At 35.9% G+C, this 15905-nt stretch overlaps 1 protein-coding gene across 2 annotated transcripts; it reads left to right on the top strand.

Moving 5' to 3' along the window:
- Positions 1-529: 529 nt before the first annotated feature.
- LOC136807424 (transcription initiation factor TFIID subunit 2-like) lies at positions 530-15644 on the top strand. 2 transcript variants are annotated; one of them, XM_067064010.1, is made up of 29 exons: positions 530-653; positions 1155-1207; positions 1555-1627; positions 1870-1972; positions 2234-2352; positions 2522-2619; positions 2806-2958; positions 3076-3161; positions 3304-3406; positions 3751-3869; positions 4462-4575; positions 5378-5477; positions 5903-6300; positions 6741-6852; positions 7052-7363; positions 7595-7714; positions 7919-8059; positions 8405-8515; positions 8783-8865; positions 9079-9118; positions 9265-9341; positions 10266-10405; positions 10531-10600; positions 10752-10862; positions 11369-11468; positions 11625-11699; positions 11900-12064; positions 12518-12888; positions 14440-15644. In XM_067064010.1, the coding sequence occupies exons 1-28, from the start codon at positions 611-613 to the stop codon at positions 12881-12883; spliced, it is 3585 nt and encodes a 1194-aa protein (XP_066920111.1). In that variant the 5' UTR covers positions 530-610; the 3' UTR covers positions 12884-12888; positions 14440-15644. The 2 variants fall into 2 exon arrangements, with proteins under 2 accessions (XP_066920111.1, XP_066920110.1); XM_067064009.1 differs by lacking the exon at positions 14440-15644 and having other exon boundaries at positions 12518-13008.
- Positions 15645-15905: the final 261 nt, after the last annotated feature.

Here is a 15905-nt window from a genome sequence, read left to right as displayed (position 1 = left end):
TAGAAATGTCTGAAGATAAGAGGACTGAGTTCAACAGTTTAATTAGCTCACCATCTTTTCATACACTCGAAACATCTAGTGATTTTGAAGCACTTGTTGAAAATCGTATTAGAAGGCCCGTAACTGGCGTGATTCTAAATTATGACATGTCAAAATTAGGCTTTACATCGTTCCCAGGACACCACAGCCCCATTGGAGCTTTGAATGATGAAATTATCCTGGTGATGGATGTATGGAAACAAACACAACCAGCTTGGGTTGATAAGAAACTCTTGTTTGATGCAATGTCAACTATCGATAGTGATTGTGGACTTCTACATGTTCATGAACTTTTATAGATTATTTGTTTCCATTTAGAAACGAAAAGAGGACTTCTTCATAAACAAATACTTGAATTTTTATAGATTATTTATTGGTTATTTTATATATTATAAAATGCTTTCGCAAAATAAACAACAAAGACAGCAGTTTAATTTACTGCTTGATTTTTAGTCTCTTTTAAGCAGGAAAATCCATCTAAAATCTTCCTTTTATTTCATTAAAAATAGAAGTCAATTATAAATATATAAATGAATAAGAATGAGAAAGCCTTTGCTTAATTGGCATCAACATGAAGAAAGGAATTCATCAAGCAAAAAAGGAATATAAATTGGGTAAGTTTTAAACAGCATGCTTCATTTGAAAAATAGAAATTCCAAAAGCAAAAAGTTTTTCTATTTCTATGCTAGCGCTCAATGTAGATATTTAGAAATTGTCTCTGACATTATTAAAGGGATAATCAGATGGTTTGAGATATTTTGCCTGAAGAAACCCTCTGTGGTTTTGAGTAAAACCTCCAAGTATGTTTGGGTAACTATTTTCCAAAGTCGAGATATCACAATTTGAAATTTCTGAAAATGGGCTCTCACACGTTTCTTACGTTGAAATTCTTACTAAAAGCTAAAAACTTGTAACTTAAATATGTGGACTTTGGAAAATATTTAGGTAAAAATATTTTGAGGTTTTGCTCAGGACAATAGAAAGATTACACATGCCAAATATCTCAAACCATCTGATTATCCTTTTAAGCTCTGCAAATTGTAGAACTTTAGAAGTTTAGATTATGGAATCTTGCAAAAGGTGCCAAGTTATTCATCTCTATATCTATTTTTCAGTGCATCAAATTTTGTGCGTCACATTTGTGGATTTCCAAAGACAGACACTACAGGTCTATACCTTATCTTCTTGATTTCATCTTTTCAATTCATCATCTTTCATTTTTTTGAACTGTCAATCTTTCAACCATCTGAAATTGTCAGGACCACATTCATTCTGTGTTTCAATTATTCATGATGATTGATAGCAGCCAATATTGTTAGCGTGAAAGAATACGGCATAATCAAGAAACCCTTAATTACAGAACAGAACATGTATTATAGAACAAAGATACCCAGCATCAATTATTTTGCAGTGTTTAAACTGGTTTAAACACTCTTATGTGCCCACTCCCTTCCCTCGTTGATTGAAATGTCCTTTGTAGCACCTAAGAAACATTTTCTCCTTTTCTTATTGCAGGGATTTGTAGAGTTACACATTCAACCCCTTGTTCCTCTTCTCAGCAGAATCAAATTAAATTGCAGACAATGCCGTATCTTTTCATTGAAGTTTTTATTTATCTTTTTGAGGGAATCATACATCAGACTGATTAACTATGTTCATGGGTATATCTGGAAGTGTTGCCTACTGGGACACATTATTTATTTGAAATGCATCTAGATTGATTGTATAAACACAGAAAGAGCATCAATCCATTCACTAAGAATATCAATTTAATTCATTTACTCTTTTTCATTGCTTAGTTTCTTTAACTTAGACAATTTTCGGATAAAGGTATTTACAGAGTTTGCATCAAAGGACCAGGCTTAGATTCTTGGCTTGAGGCAGCATTTTTGACTGATGACCCTTGTGCTAAGATTGGGACAGACAGCAGAAAGTATACATGTGTTATTTATTTTTTTTGTAATCTTAATTTTGGCAAAACTTTTATTTTCTTCTTTACCTAGTTGTACCATTCCTATTTATAGTAGAAAGTATACATGTGTTATTTATTTTTTATTTTGCCAAACAAAAACTTGTTTTTTATCTTTTGCCTGGTTTTGCCATTGCTATTTTATCTTTTTTTCTATAAAAATTCTACTCAAATGTCTTCCACGCTCGTAAAAGAATGATTTTCATAATAAAATTGTTTCTTTAGGAGAAATTTGGATTATTTTTATTCGAACCTTCAAAATGCAGTGAACCAAACTGAACCAGAAAATGATGGAGGTGAAATCACGGTTCGTTTGCCAAGTGAAACAATGCCGCTGGTCGAAGGTAATGAATGGCTTTTTATCCAAAGCTGGTATATTGGTGTTCTTTTTTAAAATATTCCTTTCGGAGAAAGAATGACCCATGAAACTTGGGTCGCTTAAGCTTTATAGAAAGACCTTGCCAAAGTTTTTTTCTCTTTGTTAGTAATTATTTCACTTATTTTTTATTTCAGATAAAAAGATTTTGCGTGTGAGCATTGAGTTTGTGTTGGATAAACCATCGAGTGGCATTCATTTCTGTATACCTAACGGTGAAGGAAGTTTTGCCAAGGTTGGTAAATTTCTTTGCTCTTCTGATTCTGAAATGCTCCTTGTAGATAATCTACAATGATATTTTTTTAATTATTGCATAACTTTCAGCAACTGTGAGCTCATTCACATTTTTCAAGAATTCTTTTTAATCTTGTTGAGAGGCTGGAATATGATACATAATATAAATACTTTATTGTCGTTTCAGAGGAATGCACATATGTTCAGTTACAATTGGGGAAATTCCAGTCGCCTTTGGTTTCCTTGCATTGATTCTTTGAGTGAAATTTGCACCTGGAAAATTGAAGTCACTGCCGACCCTGATATGATGGTTGTAAGCCCTGGTGATCTGGCTGAAAAAGTAATTACTGTTTTCTAGAAATATCAAATTTTCAGTTCAACTGTAAATTATATTGCGTTATTTTCGTCTTCACATTATTTTATTTATAAAAAAAGTTACTTTATTTTTTTGTTTTAGATTTACACGGAAGATGAAAAGCGGATCACGCATCATTTCACGTTGACTACACCAACATCTGCCAGTAATATCGGTATCGCTGTCGGGTAAGCAGTCTCTTCACTCTAAAAAAGAACTTCAAAATGTTAGATTTCTTTGTCTAGTCACACCCCAAACAGGATCTGAATTCAGTTACTTTTTTTGCTTCATCCACAGAAATTTTACTTTTGTCTTGTTTTTATATTGCAGACCGTTTGAAGTTGTTTCGGATCCAGAAATGTCAGACGTTACTTACTTTGTGCTTCCTGGATTGAAACCACTTGTTAAAAATACAACTTCGTTCTTAGCGGAGGTATAAGATGGTTTTTAATTTAATTCATACTTATTTATTACAGTGGCCCCTGGGGAGACAATGGCTGAGCTGCCTAAAAGCTTAGTCGTTATTCCATGGCCAGCCACTTAAAATATTAGTTATTATTATTATTATTATTATTGTTATTACTTTCTTATGGTTTCTTTTTGTCATCTGTCATACTATTTTCTCACTCTCCAATCCGAATGACTTTACAATAAAATTGTAGAATTAAACAATGGCAATCAAAATTCCGATTTTCCTGTTTTTGGCTATCATCTGAAGAACTACAGTATGATTTTATTTCTAATTTTATTCTTGGTCCGTGTTTCTATATTTTGTAGGCGTTCGAGTTTTTTGAAGAAACGTTAAACACACAATACCCGCATTCGACCTTTAAACTTGTTTTCGTTGATGAGGCTTACGAAACTTCTCAGGTCTTCCAAAGTCTAGCTATCCTCAAGTATGTACAGTCTTCATTTTTGACCATTTTAAACTGCCTCGTTCGTTCGTTCGTTCGTTCGTTCGTTCGTTCGTTCGTTCGTTCGTTCGTTCGTTCGTTCGTTCGTTCGTTCGTTCGTTCGTTCGTTCGTTCGTTCGTTCGTTCGTTCGTTCGTTCGTTCGTTCGTTCGGCTCATTTGTTTTTTCTGATTTTTTACACAAAATGCAAGATGATTCGATTTTGAAGCTGGACAAATCAAAATCGTCGGATGGGGAAACTTAGTCCGGTATCTCTTAAAATATTTTTTCTTGATAAAGGATATTTTTGCTATTTCATGTCGTTTTAACTGGGATAAAGGGTTCTTGCTTCCGAATACACCCAGAGTTGGCTACTGCGGATATATTTTCGAGATGAGGGTGACTTTAGATATTGTTAGATTTAGGACCAAAGGAATGATTTGATATTTTTAAGTTCAAATGATTAAATTCAATTGCGTTTTACTCTTCTACTGTACAAATTCATATCAAGCCTTAAATTGGGGGCTTTAAAAATTTGAAGTTTTACTTTCTCTCGGAAACAGAATTCATATTTTGTGTGTTTCTTTCTTGAACAGTACCAACCTTCTCCATCCACCCTTCATTATTGAGCAACCATTCGAAACGAGAAGATATTTGATCGAATCTCTCGCACAGCAATTCTTCGGCATGTTCGTATCAATACAGTCATGGTATGTCCAACACTTCAGTATTTGACCCTTCTCAAATAAGTTTTTCCATCACTGTGTCTATGAAATTGCAGTTTAGCGCTCTTAAGATACGATACAATATAACTTATATAGGGCTAAACAAAATTACTTTTTCGATAGGAAGTTTGTTTTGCCGATAAGGTATATTTTACAGAAATTTATTATGTTCTTTAGAGGTTTGATGGGACGAAGATAGTATTAGGTTATATATTATATAGGCTCAATTGTTTCCTGGAGAAAATTGACTGTTCCATTTAAAATCCGTCGTACCGGGGGTAAAAAACTTGCTTAGCAAAAGAAAATTGAAATTACTCAGATATCCCCTGGGGATTTAAATAAGGACCCTGGAAATTCCCAAAATTTTCTTCCAATCCTTGGAAAATAAATAAGTTCCTTGATATTCACGTTTTTTTATAAGAACCAGTAAATTTTGGCTGAGCCTAAGATTGTTCTTTAAAATTTCTATTGTTCCAAAATTTTCCTGTGGGCCTAAATCTGCGGCTGGTGTTCTTATAAAATTCTTCTTATAAATAAAAGCGTGTGAATGAGCATAACATTTTATCCCTGGAAGAAGGAAATATAGGTAGGTGATTGGGCTTCAAACAAAAACAGCAACTCAAACTGACTCAAATCAAACTCCCTGGAAATTGCAAAAAAAAATTTTTAAATCCTTGGGAATTTTTTCCTTGGGGACACCCTGGAAATCGTCCACCCTCATATATAGATATACGATGGAATGGCCCAACAAATCCAATTGACAATCATGTACTCCTTTCAATCTTAGGGCGGACCTGTGGTTGATCCGAGGGATTTCACTTTATTTGACGGGACTTTTCGTAAAGAAGATGTTCGGAAATAACGAGTACAGACATTGGTTGATGAAGGTAAATCTTTCATGTTGTTCGGCCTCATTTCCTAGTCTTAATGTTTACTGGAAGCTAGGGAGGCTTTGAAGATTTTCAGTCGACTTTGCCAAAAAGTTTTACCGTACCGACAAAAATCGATCCAAAACAGCTTTGTCATTTTCTATCATATTGTCTCTTCACAATAACAGTGCTTGATACTACTGCGGAGCGAATTACTTCATTAAAAGAAACCGTAGTTTTCCTTTCCCGATACCGCTGGTTTCATGTATCATTGATGCAATCATCAGTCGGATTTTAGAAAAATAAACGCGAATACATGAGTATATTAGTTAGTTTGGATTGGTTTGGTTTAAATAGCTTCTTGTTCAAATTTTCTTGAGCCCCATTGTATTACTCGGTAGCTCACTAACTATAAAATTCGAAATAATTTATTGAATTTTTAGGAAATGGAGACACTGTGTATTTACGAGCTTGACGGTCCATCACTAGCCCCACTCTACCCATTCCCATTAGCCGCTGTTCCACTAGACGGGAAATACGACAGTAAACACGAGATCAAACAAGAATCATTACTCAAACAACACCCTCATTTAATCTCCAGTGAACAATTAAAAATGTTGGAAACGAAAAGTCATCTTATTATGCGGATGGTGGAACTGAGGATCGGGCAAGACCTCCTGATGCAGACCTTCAATAAAGTGTTATCGCTCGCTACTTCAGCGGCCGCGCGGAGAAGTGATTCTTCGCACTGGAATTCGATGTTGATTTCCACCAACGGATTCTTGAAAACCATATCCACGGTCTCAGGGAAAGATATCAATGTGTTCGTAGATCAATGGATGTATCTTTTCGTTCTAAAGTTTCTAAAGCTACGATTCCATGTAGCTTGAACAAAAAGATACCATTAAAGAAAACTCTGTTTATTTCAAACGTTTTTCAGGCTTCTCAAAGTGTACTGTAAGGGCCAAAATTTGCAAAAATGAGAGGAAGTGAACTGAAAGGGTGTAAAAAGTGATACATACGAATTTTTTGTGCAAAGATTTGGAAAATCCAACCATTCGACAATTGACACTGTAAGGATTTTCCGCCCAAATTTACTGAAATCTTGAGGTTATATGGTTATTTTCAGATCGAGAACCCCCCCCCCTGGGTTGAAACCAGAGAACTTATTCGAAATCTAACTCAGAATCTTACTCTTTGGAATGTATTTTCAACCTATTTTGTTAATATCTTCAGCTTTGTTTCGTCAATTTTTCCTTAACCACGGTTACTCTTTATCAGCTGTCATACTGGAGTTGCCAAGTTCAACGTCTCCTTCAGTTTCAACAGAAAACGTAATATTATTGAACTGGAAATGACTCAATACTCTGGTAAAGGCTGTCAAAAATACGTTGTAAGTATGGATTCTTGCGTTCCGTAGATTTTAAATATAACACCTGTCAAAATAATCTATAATTGATTGAGTGAGTAAGTATAAGTGAGAGTGAGAGTGCAACACTTGTTACTGAAGGATCAAATAAAAAGAAATTGCGTCCTCTAATAAATATTAAGAATAACCATCATTATTTGTATTAACTTTCTGCATTTCAAAGGGACCTCTGATCGTATGTGTGCAGGAATTAGATGGGTCTTTCTCACACACAGTCCAGGTGGAAGATACAGTGAGCCGACATGAGATTCCATGCCATTCCAAAAGCCGACGGAACAAGAAGAAAAAAATCCCTCTCATTACCGGTGAAGAGGTCGACATGGACCTCAGCGCCACTTTTGATACGGACTCGCCCGTATTATGGGTGCGTGTAGATCCGGATATGACTTGGGCAAGACGTGTGATTATTCAGCAACCTGATTACATGTGGCAGTATCAGTTGAGATATGAACGTGATGTGACGTCACAGATCGAGGTTAGTCTGTCTTTTTGTTCAGATTTTTTTCTACAGCAAGCTTTTGTTTTATGGTTGACTAATTCACTCGTCCCAATTCCCAAAGTAAACAAATTGTAATATTGCTGACTGTGATATTTTCATTGAGGCAGAAATATGGTTGTTTTTCTCCCTGTTTCTATTGGGTTTGGTTAACTTAGGGGTTGATAAAAAAGCCTTTTCATTGAATTTACAATTTCATTGAATTTGCAGGCAGTGAGAGCTCTTCAAAAGTATCCATGTATCGGAACACGAAACGCTCTGGTTGACATCCTCCATCAGAATGAAGCTTTCTTTCGCGTCCGCACCGAGTGTGCTCAAAGCTTAGCTAAGGTAACAAAATTTTCTCGCCGTCCCTGTTTTCAATTAAAACCCTGTCAAGGAAAAAATTGTTGGGAGATAACTTAGTCGGGGAACATTTTCTTTAAAAAAAAGATATAATAAGATATTTGAATCGCACTTTTTTATGAAGAACAACGCATACATACTGATAAAGATTTGAACAACTTGAATGCTTTCCGCTTTCCATTGCTGCAGGTTTTGATAGCGGATACTGAGCTCAGCGGAGAACAAACAGAACTGATCGAAATTTTCGAGAAAATGTTTGGATCGAAAGCTTGTGCATCTATACCGCGATATAACGACTTCTCAAACTTCATCACTTACTTCATACAAAAGGTATTTTTTTCACGACAAGATTTCTTGTGTATTCTTTAACTCCCCAGAGGTTTTCCATAAAAAAACAACAGAAACTGTCAGCATATAGAGTTCTTGAAAATTGTCTGTCCCTATCCCAAAACGCAATTTTCGGACCACTCTGTGTCGAGAAAAACCGTGGTCATCTGGTACAGGCAACCTCTTTACCAGAAAATTGCTAAGTTTCAAACGTGTGACCCGTTGAAGGCGATTTTAAATTTTCGTAGGTTGTATGTGTAGAGAGGAGATTAATCTTTTGGAAGATCCTTTTTTTGCAGTGCTGATCTAATTAAAACACATTTTTAACACCGTTTTCTTTTCTTGTAGGCTATCCCTTTCGCACTTTCGAATCAGAGATTGGACAATACTCAGTGTGCAAGTTTCATCACAAAATTCATTTTGAATTTACTCAAGTTCAACGATAACCGCACAAATCATGTAAGGTTTGATCTTCTAAAAATCTTGCCTTTTGTACAGCCTTTTGTACTAAAAGTTTGGCGTTGTAAAATTTCGTGGTTGGTAACTTGAAGTGATGCAGAAATAACTTAACTGGCTAAATGTATTTCTTAGATTATATATCATATGCCCTTGTCTGTAAATGGACCCGATATTTACGGATATTTCCAAATTCATTGCCGTTATACGTGAGAGACACTCTGAGACAGAGTATAGGCTGATGACTTTGTGAAATTTATTTCTTTCAAGTTTTCAGACGGAGGGTACTTATCAGCTCTGATCGAAGCGTTGGGAAACACGATTGGCCCTGCTGACAACAGAATTACTGAAACGTGAGTTCTTTACAAATCATTTCAAACCTTCCACAGCCAATGGGTGACCATTACGCACAATGTAATGTTATCTCATGTTATCTCTCATGTTATCTACTACGGGAAGCTAAGTTCGAAATTTTATCGAGCACCAAGTTAACAAAGCTTCCATCAGTAGAGAAAGCCAATGATAAAGTTTCTCAAATAAATCAAGCCTTATTTTCTATTTTCCAGGACTGTAAAAAGCTCGTTACCTCTAAACGAAGAAGCAAGGGTAAATTTTTACTATCTTATTCCCAAATTTATAGAAGTGTATTTTTCTTTGAAACAATCTAACAATCAATTCTTGTTTGAATGATGATCATGCCCAATGTTTATTTTCTTTTCAATAAGTGAATTTTTTCCACTTTCCACTTTCAGGCTGTGTTATCAGAAGTGAATCGTCGTTTGAATATGGAAAAGATTTTATCATCCTTCAAATATTCCGTCACTTGCAGGTTAATCAACATTTTATAATTTACCAAAGAAACCTTTTCCTCATAAATTATTTTGAGTGCAACCACTGCCTCGTTTTGAAACCATTGCCAAGGTGATTAAATCTCTTGAGTCTCCGGTGCTACTTTTATAAATAGAGTCATTTTCTAATGAACTCCTCTGCAAATCAATTACCATACATAGCAATATTTTGAAAACGAGGTAAGCGTTGCTCGTGACGTAATTTATGAAAAGGTCTATCTACTGGGAAGTTTTTTAATTAAAGGTGTATTCATGATATGCACCATTGCAATGTCTTCCATTCCACCCAATAGCTGATTGGTTGAAAGTGACGTATTGACTGATTTTACGTCACTTCCGACCAATGAGCTATTGGTTCCGTGACGTAATGTCAGAAGACATTGCAGTGGTGCATATCATGAATTGTAGGTAAGTCTTACGACCGCAGTCAGAGGCGACCTGAAGCTCTTCTTTCGATAGTTATCCATCCGAAGGTAGAAGAGGGGCCACACTTTCTCCCTGGATTTCCCCACTTACCTTTGACAGCTCTTTAATTGCTGAGAATTAAGCAGAGAGACATCAAGTGCCATTTTGGAATATTTGATATGAACCGGCCAAGGATTTAACCTTTACGCTACGGGCCGCTAAAAAGCGTCATGAAATTGGTCATTTAGTAGCAAATCTGACTTGCGATTCAACTAAATGCTCTATACCATATTGGTAGAGTCAAGAATTTATCTCTTTTCTTTGCCGAATTGGTCATTTAAATGCATGAGCATTGTCTGAATGAATGCAGTGATGTGTCCAGTCTAGATCTCCCTTTCCCCGTTATGTGAGTTTCCCAGAATTTTCAAAAGAATCAGTCTTGCGAAATTCTGGTTTACTCGGGTATCTATCATTTCAAACTCTTTATTTACTCTCTTCAGTTGTTTGAAAGCGATCCGAAGGCTACAAGTGACCGGTCACATTCCTGCTGAATCGGCATTCTTCAGAAAATATAGTCAATATGGTTTATTTGAGGACATACGTTTAACAGCTCTTGAAATTCTGGTCGACTTTGTACATGGTGAGTTTGCAGATATCGTTTTTCGCCGAGTTTGGCTTTATCATGAACTTGTTACGACTTTTATTGATTTCATTTTTTCTTTTTTGTCAGAAATGTTAGACTTGATAATGTTTCTCTTCATTTAGTTAACTCAAGTGAGAAAGATTTGGATTGGCTGTTGGATTTGGTAGAAAAAGATCCAGTGCCGAGGATAAGGTAATTAATTATAGACTAAATATTGTGACCGTGGAAAGGAAAACATATAAACTCAAAGCTTCACATTAAATTTGGAAACAGTAACCCTATGTAGGAGCTTTTCGTTCAAACATCCCCTTTATGCTGAAACATTTTTCCATTGTATTTTCAGACACCATATAGTGATGTGTTTAACAAAGAGTCCACCGTTCGAGAAGAAGAAGTCAGTGGATAGCGTCTTCAATAATTTGACATTGGTGGAACGCCTCTGGCAACTTATGAAGTATGCTTTACTTTCTTCTGGTTGTCAATTAATTTTATGGAAACTGTCATTTCTATTCACCTTACCAAACAAAAAAATTGTTTTAAGTGTTGTTTACATCTTAGAAAAATTTGTGTCAAGGCAGAAATTACTGCTTTCTCAAAAGACCAAATACTATCAATAAAATAATTTTTTTGGTGAGATTAAATTTCGCGACCCAAAAAAATCCCGAAACTTGGATTCGTTTCTGCGATTTACCGTTTTTAAATATTTCGCCTAGATTTGATTTCGCAAATCAACCTAAAATCAGTTGAAAGTGGCCCTGAAAATGCCAATTTTTGTCACAAAATCAAATTTACAGGATATTTAAAGCCGACAATCTGATCTTGAATTCAACTGTTGTATTCTTGTTATTCGTTGCTTCTGTATCGTTTCTTTCTTTTCGCGCACTAGATAAAAGTTGGCTATAAAAATTTAATAAGTTGGCGATCCTAAAACCTTCCTATCTTTGTATTGTATTGTTATAGTTCCGATTGTACACTGGAATACCGCTTACGGTGCAGTATCATGGAGTTTTATAGCACGTTGTGGGGGCGGATCACCCCGCCCTGTGTTCCAAGCCACGGGGTAAGTTGCTGTTCTCTGTTACACTTCGAGAGAGGGAAGGGTCTCTTATTTATCAATGGACTCATTATATATTTTCTATTTGACGACTTTGGTATTGCATGTCTACACCCTTGGTTCGCTAAAATAATTTATGAATCGATAATTTATTTTTTTTAGTTTGGTGTTGTGATCGATTTAAAAGAGAAGAAGGCCTTGTCAAATATTACAGCACCAAAAGCACCCGCTTCTCCGGTAAGTTTATTTTTTCTATGCTGGTAAAAAGTTTTTCGGATAGTTTGTGAGTTTAGCCCTATAAAATTCACCTGGTGTGACTTTATAGCCGTATACTGTTAGAATTTATTGCTAACACATTTGCTTTCTAAAACTTTATATAGATTCTCAAACTATAGTAAAAACTTTAACTTTCATTTTTCATCCACTTCTCTCTGCAGGAGATGGGAGCATCAGTAAGCGCTGGCGAAGAAGGAACACTTGCCAAGAAACGACGTCTCTCCGTCGAACATTTTGATGATCAGATGATGGACTCCTTCCCTGGCACACCAATGTCCATGTGCTCTGAAGGTTCTGCTACTAACAAAATCAAACTCAAAATCAAAGTAAGAACTTCCTTTATAAGCCACACACCACTCCAGTAAATTTTGGTTGATCACAGCTGCTCTTTAATTTCTCGAATTTCCTTTTTTTACTTTCGGTTAATGAATATGAATTATCATGGAGTAAGAATTATGTTTGGATGTATCTTGAAAAGTGGTATGGATGTTATTTTGGAAGCTGAAGTTATGTCCGAGGAGGGGTACTAGGTTAGTGAGACGACGGGCATATCCGAGCTAAAGTTTGAAAAGCGACCCTTAGAGAGACTGAATTTCGAAAATTTTCGCCACTCTTAGAGAGACTATTTGATGGACTTTCGAGAATGTGAAAAAGGGACCCTTATGGTTCGCACATACCCGGCGCCCATTTTACCTAATAAATGACTCTCCTCCGGAACTGTGTTAGTGACAATTGCCAGAAAAGTGATTCTTTTAGCTTTCCTCTATTTCTTTACGTAGTTGGCAGGTGAAGAGACAAGTCATGACAGTGGAAGCGATTTCTTACCGCCTGTCAAAACGAACGACCCGCTCGGTCTCTCTCTTCTCGATGATAACGAGTCCAACAGTTCCAAGAAAGTCAAAAAGAAGAAGAAAAAGAAACATAAACACAAAGATAAAAACAAAGACCACGAAAAGAATTCTTCTAAAGGACTCGATCTTGCAAACACAAGTTTACCTGGTGTCAATCGAGAATTATCACTCGATGATAGACTAGCGTCCGCTAACAGTCCGCTTTCTCTTAGCTTATCGCGGACGGGAGAAGAGTTTAAGCCGGACAATGTTACTGAAATGATGGTGGACTCGGACGAATTGAGTGATATGTAAATTTGGTATTTCTTTTTTAATGTTTTTTATCATTTATTAACCTGTATATATTACCATGGAGATATTACTTTTCTCTTGAAAATGTGATCGTGTAAAGATCCAACAACATGATTTTTATTTAATGATTTTCTTATTCCTTTGCACTTTTGCAATTTTTGAAACAATTTTACAACTCCGTTGAAAGGTGTAATACACGTGTTTTTGTAAAAAAAAACTATATAAGAACTTCGGTTTCGATGGCCAAAATTAGAAGAGGTTAAGAACATTTTAAGGCTTGATTCTTAAAAAGTTAAGAACATCCAAAGGCTCCATAAAGTTTGGATGTTCTTTTAAGAAAAAACTTGTAAAGTGAAAAAATAATTTTTGCTTATGGAAATGAACTTCAATTATCAATCGGCTCATCCACAAGATAATTTGGCATTTCATGTATTGCGGTATACTTTTTTACTAATTAGCCACTAAACATAAGTAAACACATTTTGTTTGACTTTTTGGATCAGTTATACTGAATGTGAAGGGAAAGCATTCTCAAATGATATTACAAGGTCAAATATTTCATCAAACAGTCGGAAGATGTTTAATGTTTACATTGGTGTTTGGTTGAGCTTCTATTAATTATTTTTTCGTTATTTAATTTCATTAGATATCAGGAGAGACTTGGATTCTACCTTTTTGGTAAGATAAGTATATTTTGCTCTTTGATTAAAAAATAAATTCCTTCATACCTTTCCCTCTGTATAAACCACCATTAATGTTATCAGCTTTCTCAACCACAGCCGATGCGAGACAACTGATATACACCTACGTTCTTCTTTGATAATAAGAACCAGCGAAATTTTTGTTGAAGTTCACTTATTCTTATACACGTTTTTTTTTATAAGAACGTCAAAAATTTTCGAAGCCTACGGATGTTCTTAGTTTTTTGGATTTGAAGCCTAAAAATGTTCTTAAAATGTTCTTATTTTCAGCATTTTTTTAGCATTTTGATGTAATTTCTTAAGAAAATGCATGTTTTTAAGTCTCCAAAGCCTTAAAATGTTCTTAAACTTTTGGGCCTCGAAGCCTTATGTTCTTATATAGTTTGCTCTTATAATAAAACGTGTATTTCAGTACTTTGAGCAGTGATTCTCAACTTTTCCTTTCGGGCATTTTCGCGCTTCTAATGATGTGCATATTTTTTTACAAGCATAACACTTATAAGCATATGAAGGCTCTGATTTGCAGATTTCCTAAGCATAAAATAATCAGCCAGCCAGCATGAATTTTTTTTATTTGGTCAATTGTTTTTCTGTTCAAAAAGGTTTGGAAGTGGTCATGTAAAAAAAGGCATTGGTTTGGGTGAATCAAAAGCATAATAATCATAAACATATAACAAGCATATGCTATGCCTGGATGCTTTGAAAGCTTGAGCATACTCGAGCCTGACCAAGGGACAGACACTTGCTTATAAAAAAAACATGTACTCTCTCACCCCTAACTACTTTTAATATTTCTGATTTTTAAATCCGAGATTCCACCTGAGAGTTTTTCTTCAATTGGATTTATTTTTGTTTTAGGGCACTCTGATGAGAGAAAGACAGGAATGTTACGAGGCATTCACCAAATCACCATCGCTGTTTTCATTGTCGGTGTTACTATAGTAACCATCTCTTGGCTCAATACAAAAGATGAAACAGCTCGTATTTTTCGCCCTATCGGTTTAAACGATTTCGAATCAAAACTTGCTTATGAATATCTCACGAAAGGTGTTCGCCCTGACCAACAGATGAATGCTAATAAAAAACCACGGGAAGCCGATCGGGCCGGATGGCCACGTTACCATGGATACGGCGACACGCGAAGCTGCAAAAACGACTGGACGCATAAAGGCCTGATTGATTTATTTGACTTGTGGGTTAAGATGGCTGACTTACTCAACGTGAATTATACGTTGACGCACGGGACGATGATCGGTGCTTTACGTGACGGTGACTTGGTACCGTACGACCAGGACGTCGACGTCATGATGAATATTGACGAAGTTCCGAAATTCGCGCAGATGATTGACGAACATTTCAGTGATAAAGACGAGAAAGTCCATTTGACCATTCATAAGGAGTATCGTAAACCGGTGAAAGAGAGAGGGATGTGGTCTTGCAATGGTGATCGGATTTATAAAACGCAGTGGTACAGAGACCAGTGTTCCACGCAAGAACCTCTCGGTAGACTGTTACGCGGTCCTGTACTTCATATTGATTTAGTCGGCTACCGTATAATTAACGACACGACGTTTCATATACAAAGCGAGGATAGAATAACTGATTATAAAACGGAAGATATGTTGCCGTTTACTGATTGTCACTTTTTGGGGTATAAGACTTATTGTTTGAATAATCCTGCAGCTTTGTTATCCAAAGTTTATAATGATAATTTTATGACTCCAATTAAAAAGTGTGTGAATGGTAGCTGGGTCAAATGAATGGAACTATTGATCAAGATGGCGGGCTAAAAACGTCGGAATAGTTGGCCTTGTACTCTAAGGGCCGAGTTACTCTCGTATGGAAATCAACTCATTATAGTATTGTCTTTATTCTGATAGGATAGACAGCTGTGGTTGTGTTGTAATCCTATGTTCGTAAAAAGATAACGAAAATTGTTTGGCATTTTAAGCTACTATCATATTATATGCATTTTGGATTTAAGAAAAATGTACAAAAAGAAGACAGCACTGTAATGACCGTAATATTTGTAAATTTGGACTTCCTCAAGACATAGAGACTAACTATCATGTATCCATTATTTTTGGACCTACCCCGGTGGGGTGGAGGTCCTATGAATTAACCTGTGTTAGTCCGTTCGTCCGTTCGTTCGTCCGTTCGTTCGTCTGTTACCAACTTTTCTCAGGATTGAATCCTAAAAATCTTTTGATTTTTGGTACAAAGGTGCAAAATGGTAGTGGCCAAAATGTGACGGAGCCCGATTTTCGAAAAAAAAAAATTTGGGGCAAATTTGGGCCAAAAAACGGCTAAAAAACGGCTAAAAA

The sequence above is a fragment of the Clytia hemisphaerica genome, unplaced genomic scaffold, assembly GCF_902728285.1.
Source record: "Clytia hemisphaerica strain Z4C2 unplaced genomic scaffold, Clytia hemisphaerica genome assembly, whole genome shotgun sequence".
In the NCBI taxonomy this organism is placed as follows: domain Eukaryota; kingdom Metazoa; phylum Cnidaria; class Hydrozoa; order Leptothecata; family Clytiidae; genus Clytia; species Clytia hemisphaerica.
The sequence above is the reverse complement of the archived record's forward strand: the minus strand, read 5'-3'. Positions and strand labels throughout refer to the sequence as shown.

What these genes read in the sequence shown, in the direction of transcription:
- LOC136807424 (XM_067064010.1), top strand. Translation starts at nt 611, where the DNA reads ATGAAGAAAGGAATTCATCAAGCAAAAAAGGAATATAAATTGG. An exon ending in TTCGTATCAATACAGTCATG is followed by an intron (nt 4,576 to 5,377) that starts GTATGTCCAACA and finishes TTTCAATCTTAG; the next exon opens with GGCGGACCTGTGGTTGATCC. An exon ending in GACAACAGAATTACTGAAAC is followed by an intron (nt 8,866 to 9,078) that starts GTGAGTTCTTTA and finishes TCTATTTTCCAG; the next exon opens with GACTGTAAAAAGCTCGTTAC.